The sequence below is a fragment of the Zerene cesonia genome, chromosome 16 (assembly GCF_012273895.1).
Source record: "Zerene cesonia ecotype Mississippi chromosome 16, Zerene_cesonia_1.1, whole genome shotgun sequence".
Taxonomy (NCBI): domain Eukaryota; kingdom Metazoa; phylum Arthropoda; class Insecta; order Lepidoptera; family Pieridae; genus Zerene; species Zerene cesonia.
Window position 1 is genome coordinate 1,187,025 of NC_052117.1, and position 9,961 is coordinate 1,196,985.

The 9,961-nt window shown below is 33.0% G+C and overlaps 1 protein-coding gene across 1 annotated transcript in view; it reads right to left on the reverse strand.

The window, feature by feature from the left end:
- Positions 1–2,642: 2,642 nt before the first annotated feature.
- LOC119833030 (protein pecanex) overlaps positions 2,643–9,961 on the reverse strand; it is a 28,203-nt gene continuing 20,884 nt past the window's right edge. Inside the window, exons 20-25 of the mRNA XM_038356900.1 lie at positions 9,782–9,873; positions 9,186–9,302; positions 8,473–8,535; positions 7,652–7,779; positions 6,461–6,884; positions 2,643–5,941 (exon numbers count right to left, since the gene is read on the reverse strand). Of these exons, the coding sequence (XP_038212828.1) occupies positions 5,801–5,941; positions 6,461–6,884; positions 7,652–7,779; positions 8,473–8,535; positions 9,186–9,302; positions 9,782–9,873 (965 nt within the window). The 3' untranslated portion in view covers positions 2,643–5,800. The remainder of the gene's footprint in view (positions 5,942–6,460; positions 6,885–7,651; positions 7,780–8,472; positions 8,536–9,185; positions 9,303–9,781; positions 9,874–9,961) is intronic.

Consider the following 9,961-nt stretch of genomic DNA (forward strand, 5'->3'; position numbering starts at 1 on the left):
GGAGTTCGAATTGATATCGACTGTATTTTTAGGTTTGTTGGCTTTAGAAATTCCAGAGTTTTTAACGGATTTTCACCTATCTTTTCCACTGCAGTGAAAACAGCGAGAATAATAGACAGATATCTGCATTTGATAATGGGTTGAGAACACAATATTGCAAATTTCATATGATAGAATAAATTGGCAAAGACATATCTAAAGATTTCCTTAACGATAAAAATTCGTGCTACAGGTACAGAAAATTATTCTGATATCAATTTATTCGTCCAACAACATAATGATTTAATAGTGTCATTTTTTAACTATAATTAAGAAACTTTTTAATGAATCGCGTATTCTCTTACTGATCATAATACGTACGTACGTGTGTTAGTGGCCCAGCGTACAGACAGTACCAACACCGTTGATTCGACCTAGACCCTTATAAATATATTATATGTGTGTGAAAACTGAACTCTGCAAGTTCGACGATTCTTTCTATATTGATTTGAAACATTCATTTACCCCTGTAGTTGGGATAAGAAAACCTAATCAATTTCAGTCTTGTAAATAATCTGTAAATATTTCTTAATAAATGACTTACAGAGTTAGGTTAAACAAATGCAATCTGTGTAATTAGAGGCACTAAGGTTTAAAATAGTTTCGAAAATATTTGCCTGCCATGAGTATACGGTACAAATTAATTTCACGATGTACGTAGATATACAATATACACTGTTATTTTGTGTGGAATCTAATATTTTAGTAATGTTTCCATCCATATTATGAATTCGTGTGTTGTGAAAGAAGAATTTATCTTCCAAATTATTTGAATCAAAAAAATTGAAAGATTACTTAAAATGCAAGTAAAGTTTGAATGGGAAAGATAAGTATTATAGTAATTTAATATCAAAATTTGAAAGAAAACCGATCAGAGTGTTTTATTTGCCTAAATGATGATTTATAAAAAACAGGTATTAAAGTTATTTCTATTATAGAATTTTGATTTCCTTGGAAAACATTTCTCTCAAATAGTTTCGTCATTTGTTATTCTATTTACGAGAGAAAAAACATAATTTGATTTGTTAAATATACCATAGTTGTATATGTTTTAGTGCAGCAGTAGGTATACTTTTTCTATGAGAAATTCCCGCCAATGATCTGACATCTGCGCTATATATAAAAACCTATTTGTAATAAGTAGGTAATGCTAAATGTTGTGAATTTACGATTTAGCCTGTATCCAAACCCCAGAGCTTAGTGTGTATGAATAAACGACCATGTGCGGGTCCATATAGGAAATTTTATCTTATGAATAGAGGAATAGCACCTAGTTTTGCTTGTAGTGTAATTGGGAAATTATATTTCGCATTCGTTAGTACAATCAATACTTTTGTAGATAAATTTCAATGTTAAAATCTATATGAAATTAAAATGTTTAGTCTAGTGTGGTTTAATGAAATGAATTTGGGAACTATAGGTTTAATAATTTAGAAGCAAAGTGAGTTTAACTCTATTCTTCTCAATTTGAGTAGAAACCTAGAAAGTTATTGTTACACGGTATATCACGACTTCTGAAAGAACTTAATAAAGTAAAGTATAAAATTATAAATAAATTTTTCACTAACATTTTCCAAAATAAATTTAAATTTAGCAATAAATAGTTATTTACATGGTATAATTCGTGAAATGTCTAAAAGGAGATATTGTGCAATCCTTACAAATGCATGTAACTATAATAATAACTACAGCTTATAGAAAATTTAATTTAACATTATTTTTATTGACAGCTAATCTACAGCTATTGTGTTTTCTGCTTAGCAAATTTATGTAGGTACTGCGTAGAGCATTTTTTTAAGTGTATGAAATATATTGTTTTTATCTCGCTCTGCGTCCAGACTTAAAATAGATATAATGGTGACTTTATTCTATATATCATGTACCTACTCTAAAATAAATATATTTTCTTTGAATTGTGTTGTTTATACTCCAACTTTGTAATTATTTTTAAAAATCCTTACCTTTACACATGTTAGCAATGCTAATTCCGAATCACGCGTTATTTAGTTATTCGACTTTCACTATACTTGTAATTACCTACTTTAATAGCAAATGGAAAATAAAAATTAATAAGAATTCATTTATTATTTATCGTACATTAGACACTTTCAGTACATATTGAAGAATTCAAGACAGTTTTAACTGTAATTGTTGTCCAATACTTGTCAGACTTACAATGAAGTGATTTATATAATACTAGTTGTAACCCGCGGCGTTACTCGCGCGGTACCCAGACAGAGAAGTAGCGTATGAGCTAATCCACACTAATCTATCCCTGTGCCAGATTTCATACAGTTACGATAAGCAGTTGTCGCGTGAAAGAGTAACCAACGTCCATACATACATCCATCCATGACTTGAAGACTTTCGCATTTATTTAAGTAGTATATACCTAATGCATATATTTTGAATCGAAACCTAAACGAGTATAATTAACGAACTTATCACGGAGTTTTGACTCAACTGTCTAACAAGGCGTGAGCTAGATGTATGCGATTTTAGATTTGGATGCCTACGCTTACCTTCTGAATCGTCTGTATGTAAAATACTATCGCTTAGTCCACATTTTAAATAACTGGCGTATTAAAATAAAACACTATACATATCTTTATCACTTTATTTCTGAATCCGACATTGATACAGTTCTATGAGTCTCAACAACTGATCAAGATTACTTTGGCATAATATACATACATACAATCACGTGTATTAATTATTATCATAGGTTATGCTGAAGCTATTCGCATAGCGTTATGGCAGTACTCAAATTGGATTCACTAAGTACGAGTTTCGTTACTTTTTTTAATCTATAGATTATTTATTTCATAATTTATAAGACATTTAGGTACAGAGATGTAGAAAGGTGATTTATTAAGTTTACACAACCAGTAAAGTTTCTAAAAACATCTTAGAGGGATAGTTAAAATTATTTTCTATTCGGTAATTGATTTTTAAATAAACAGAAATTTTATATTTATACACAAATCTATAAATTAAAAAAAGTGACATAACTGGTAATTCTGGAGTTATTGCTAGCTTAATGAAATATTGCCTAGTATGGGATTAATCTCGGGACAATATTTAATAAGAGTTTTACCAACGTACAGTACATTTAACAATTATTGTGCAATTAAACTTAACATTATAATATACATATAATACACATCACCAGTACTGTCCGTGTGTTTGGATATCCGCGGAGGTATTTGCTCGTCCGTCTCTTTCCTTCGTGGGTGTACGAAAGAGATAGCCACATACACATATATCTCCGTTAGAAAACACATCTTTGTGGACGGATTGTGCCTTCTTATTAAACGAAATCTTTGAAAAATATAATCAAATTGGGACATAACTAAAATATCAATTGTTATCATTCCTAACAATCGGCGAATTTTGTTCGACAACTGTTTATATTGAAATACAAACTACCCTCCTTTTCGAAATATGGTAAAAATCCATGACTTTTAATAGGACAGCACATCATTAAAGACCCCAACATTATAGGCATACAAAATGGACTTCATCACTAAAAAATACCTAGACCGCAATATAAAAAAAAAAATTTCTAGGCCTTGAAAAGACGCAGAAACAAAAACTATGCAATAGAAAGGGACGAATACTAGTCGCACGATCGTTCCGTCCCTTTCGCACTCAATAAGTCCATTTTCTATGGCTTTACGAATACATAATTATAATAATGACCTAGATTATAAAAATTAGTCTTAAATAAGGCAACTGCAGAGATCGCACACCGTAGGGTTTCTAACCGTAAAGTTTCGAGAAACAAATACTGATCAACGCAATAAAATTCCTCAATTATTTATTAAAACGATTCATATATATTTATTATATTATACACTTTTCATGATATGCAAATTGATTAAATTCAACATTTAAATGTTTTATAGAAATGAGGCGTTTCCAATGACATTGTAAATTATAAACTAGTGAGATTGATATATCATGTCTGTTGTTCAATTAATTGAAAATATTTATTTCTTCTTTCTTCTTCTTCTTTAAATAAAAAGTTAGCATCTTTAATGTTTCATGAAAGCATGTTTCAGTAATTCAGTTGAATACTTTAAGATTATACAGTAAATAAAAATTATATAAAATAGTATTGTTAGAATGTGGTTTAGAAGTTTTCAGCTGGGTTCTTCTATTTTAAATAGAAAAAAACAATAATAAAAAGTAAAAACATGAAGAAAGAAAATAAAAACGGTTGGAAAATTTACTATTACTTTATTTTTTTTTTAATCGACAAGAAATAATCATGTACTAGTATAGATACTTTAAAAGAAGAAAGGAGAGAGCAGCGATTATTTATTTAAGAAACAACAGAGTCGTTCACGGACTTAAAATTGATTATAGTAACTTATCGAAGTTATTATTACATTCCTATTATACCCAAAAATGAATGTATATAACACCAGAACTTCATACGATGTCAATTGTAATTTTATAAAAAAAAATATATATTTTTAAATGAACAACAGACAACACAACCAAGTCGTTTATTTAAGAACTCCCGACATCTCGAGCCACCGCGGTATATTTGTGCGTAAAAACGCGCCACTACTTTAAAATCACATTTCAACGATCAACTTGCAATAATTTATAAATTCGAAAAAATCAACGTCCGCCGCACGGAGCATATCAACTATGTAGTTACATTTTAGACATATATATTATATCATATGTACAAATTATATGCACTTCACACCTGCTTTTAAAAGTAAAGGATTGATAATTACCAACAAGCGCGGGAGAGAGGTTAGTAAAAAGTTCATGAGGTTGGGGGGGGAGTGGGGTCTAAGGTATCCTGCATTCACACAAGAACGTTATGTAAATTTCCTCAATAACTAGAATACATTTGAAAGAAAATTAAATCCCACGACATATAACCATAATTTGGGTGTCAAAAATCATCAAAAACGCAAAAAAATGGGTATTTTTTCGAACCCTTATGAAGCTAAGACACTCTGTTGTAGATAAATAGTTAACATTTCACAGAAAAACAGATGTAAAATGCATATGTAACTAAAACCATTTGAAAAATGAAAAAAATGTATATTTCAATATTAAGATGAATAATAACCTTTCTATCTAACATGTATACTAAAAATTTCACTTTATTTTCATGATTTAGATTTTCATAGAATACGCAAATAACTATGAGACCATTTACATCAAAAATATTCATAGCTCAAATACAATACGAGACAATTTTCACTAATATTAGAATACTTATAACGTATAACACAAACATAATCTTTACATTATATACAATATGTACAGAGAATTTAACATAAGTACATAATATATACAGGCTTAGACTATCGATAATATTATATTACATGTATATTATAAACTGAAATCAACTAAAATTAGTTTGTGATCTAGAAACGAACAACATGAACTTTCTCGAATCAATCATTTATAAAAAAAACAAATGTTACAATAAAAAAACTAAAAAAAAAACATTATAAGACCTTCCTCATAAGACCTTCCTCATTCACTTAAAGAATATCACTAAAAACTTTAAAACATTAATTTTCACCAACATTCCCAATTAAACCATTTTCATCCATACTACATTTCCTGTAAGTTCAAATTCGCATATCAACTTGGACCGAACATTGTTTACACCATAACAAAACTGTCATTCTAAATTCGTCCTTACTCCATGTAGATAAGTTACAATTTCCACCACCACACTGTATTTCATAAATTTTGGACCTCATATCCAAAGATATAGAGTTCAAACTTCATCGCCCAGGTCTTGTACGCAGTGCTCAGCTATTGGTACGAACCTATCTTCGATCTGAACGAGCAGTATACTTTTGTCGACGTGAGATCTTAGCTTTGGATCCCTATGGTTAGGCGTCCATTTGTGGACCACCTGAAAAGTAAAGGATTTGTGTGTAATATATTATACTAGCGGTCCGCCCCGGCTTCGCCCCTGGCACATATATAACCTATAGCCTTCCTCAATAAATGGGCTATCTAACACTAAAAGAATTTTTCAAAACGAACCAGTAGCTTCTCAGATTAGTGCATTCAAACAAAGAAACAAACAAACAAACTCTTCAGCTTTATAATATTAAGTATAGATATACGATTTCGAATTAGTAAAATTATATAATGAGACGAATAAAATGTTTTATACTTAAAAGAATACTTGAATTTAAACTATTTGTAATGAACAAATAGTGTCTCTATTAAAAGCTCACAAAATGTAACTAAATTAGAAAGGCAGCCCCTTTTTACTGTGAAAATAATTATAAAAATGCTAGGTAATAATAGGTTGTAAATAATTGATAAATATAATCACTCATCTAATCATAATTCAGTTAAATAAACAAAACTTCATTTCATTTTCTATTTAATCAAATATGACAGAAAAAAAGCAATAACTCACCAAACCGTCCATTCCCGCCTGAGGCACCCAACTCCCCCAGGAGTTCCTCCCTCCCCTCTCGCGCTGGTACTCCGAGGGCCACAGCACATCTATCCTCCTCCCCAAATTAATACAATCGTACACTCCCAGAGGTTCCAGTATCAACACTTTGCTGCCCACACAAATGTTCACTTTCGCGTCACTCTTCCCGGAATCCGAGCGTTTGATTTTCGTCTTTATCTCCTTGTTTTTAGAGTCCTTTTTGGCTTCCTTCTTCAGCATGGATTCTTTATTGGATAAGTCGGTATAGTGAGTTTCTTTTAGCGGTATTGACTCGGGTTTCTCGATGTACCGGCCGGTTAGTTCGCGGTAGCTTTCCCGTTCGTGGCGGATCTCTTTGCTTATTTTGGATAGGTCCTTCGAGGTTCCCTCATTGATGAAATACCTGGAAATCGTACGTTAACGTTGATTGATTATCTTTTAAAGTTACATTGATGTTTAATTTATCTTTCCATCTATTAGATAAATATTTGATTTTTCATTTTTATACATTTCATTTAAAAAAATACAATTGATGTGAGTTACGAAAATATGCAAATGTTGGGTCAAGATCACGCAAGCGCTGAACTCTAAATAGAAAAAGTCGTTTTGTCAAAAATGTGTTTGACAAATTCATTAATTTATGTTATGTACGTGATTTATTTATTAGATGTTTGTCGAAATTGTCAGCTGTCGTTCTCAAGAACGAAGGAGGTTCTCAAATCGACATAATTTTTTGTTTCGGTTATGTTTCTCGATAACTCCGTGGGATGGACGCAAGTCTTATTGAGTTTGATAGTCATTTGGTGCCATTTTAGAATTTGGCTGTTCGGCCAGATGGTTGATCTAATATCCGGTATCCGGTATCCCAAACTGACGTGACTGAATGTATACTATACCAGTGTACCTTTTCAACAGGGCATATAGTGTGATGTTGAAACACTATAACGACAATATCAAAGTGCATGAACATAAGTTGGCAAAATTTTATACACATAGTATTTGGTTCGCAAACAATAAACGAATTTTGATTTAAAATAAAAAAATATTACATTATATGATTTAGACCGGTTGAGTGTGTAAGTGTTTTATATAGTGTATGTGTGAGTGCACGTGCGTGCATGCGTGCATGTGTGCTTGCGTGCGTGTGCGTGTGCGTGTGCGTGCGGATACCTTTTGAAGAGTGCGTCTTGCCTTGCGTTCCTGTTGGCGATGATCTTGCAGTCGGGCAGCGACACGTCGAGCCCGCTGCGCACGTCCTCCAGCGACGAGGGCCCGCTCTGCGGCTGGTTCGACGACACCTGCCGTACCACACACACAACATAGCATAAAACAAAACTCGCTTTATCTGTCCCTTTGATGCTTAAATATAAACTACGCTAGGGATTTTGATGGGTTTTTTTTTTTATTAGATAGAGTAATTCAAGGAAGGTTTTTTTTATGTATAACTAACATACATAACTCTAACATATGTAAACATATATAACTCTGAATTAACGCGTGCAACGCCGCTGGTACAAACTAGTATCACAATATATCGTTGCATTCCTTGAAAAGACTTTTACGTGACAAATGGGATGATAATGACGTCGCCATAGCTTAAAGGGCGGGAAAATATTTAGTAGCCTATCGGAAAAAGTGAGAAAAAGGCATAAAGCTACATGCACAAATGGCGGCCTAATGGGCCTGCGAGACTTGATTACTTGTGTTTATTGGGAATAAATCGCTTTGTTTACGGCTTCTTTTGTTGCCAACACCCTTTGTGGTCACCTTTGGCGTTAGATAGTAAGTAAGTACTTTGGCGTTAGATAGTAAGTAAATACTTTGGCGTTAGATAGTAAGTAAGTACTTTGGCGTTAGATAGTAAGTAAGTATTGACGAGTTGTATATGTGTCCTAGCTTTCCTTTTTATAACGAAAAGGAATTAAATCTTAATTGAATTCATATAAATGGTATAAATCCAGTGTACTAAACGAAAATGTGGTAAATATTACCTTAGCACTGGCGGCCCTTCGAGGTTGTTCACACCATCCATATTCCCAACCTCCAGCCGAGCCCTGGAATGTATTTGAAAAAAAAAAAAAAAATTTAAATTATCCGAATGCGCGATATCCGGGTTGTTTTTTTTTGCCTATGTATGTTTGTTTGTAAATAATAATTTTTCTATTTCAGCTGAAAAGGTACATTGAAATTAAATCTATTATACATAAAAAATAAATTAAACTGCATTCAATTTACAGCACTAGACCTCATTTAAATGGGACCACACGAAAGGCTTTGCAATGAATAAAAAACAGAAAATCTATTTAGCCTTATTGAGAACCACCTCTTTTTTTTTAATTCGATTGAAAACAAAATCGTATCAATCGATTTTGAGTTAGTCCTTTACAAAAAACAACAAAAAATCAAAGGCGAGTGTGTACCGAAAAATAAATCTTTAAAAAAAAAATAGTCAACATTTTATTTTTATAGTTTAGCTTTAAACGAGACATTTTTAAAGAATAGAAAACGTTTTATCAATCAGCGGGATTCGAACCCGCATCTTTTTGCCAACCTAGCGTATCCAGCAATCGAATCTCTTTTATTTCTTCGGTTTCATATGCACCACATCATCTGTTGAGACGATTAAGAAGCATCACAACCAATATGGCTCGTATCGTATCGTATCGTGTCGTGTCGTGTCGTGTCGTCGTGTCGGTTCCCGAACCTGTTCGTCGTGCCGCTCGTCGTGCGGCGCGGCGAGGCGCGCGCCGTCGGACGCGGCCAGCAGGCGGAACGAGGCCGGCAGCCCGCGCGAGCGCCGCCCGCCCGCTCTGTTCCCCGGCTGGGGAGATAATATGTCCTCAATAATATGTCCTTTTAGATTCCCAATAATATGTGGATTATGGGTTCCCAATAATACGTACATTAAATGTTCCCAATCAAATATTTATTAATCGTATGTATGGTGTAAGCAAATTGTATAATTATGCTGTTTACGTTGAGTATTTAGTTTTTCCCAACGTGCACAAGGAGGCCGGGTAGTTAAAACAACTAACCTAACCTAACCCACCCCCTTAACCAAACTAAAAAAGTCTTGATTCCGAATTCTCGGCATATTATGTATCATGCCTGGGCAAATTACAAAATGCTTAGCGTTTGTAAACGGACGATGCCGCCTATAAACGGCATAATTGAACGGTTAATATATAAAAAATCAAAATAAAATTCCTACTCTAATTTTAAATACATTTTCTTACTTGCTCAAATATCCTTCAACTGAAAGTAATTTTATAAATAATGTTTTAAATAAAACGCACAAACCTGCGTGCGCGCACGCATGTGTCGCTCGCGACGCGCAGTTCTCTCTTCGCTGCGTCGCCTCGTTTCATTTTCTTGACTTTGATTTGCGTACACTATTAATAACAACAAAACACATAATTGAACATATTTACAAGTCTATAGAATTATATTATATTAGCTGTTCGCCACGGCTTCGCCCGT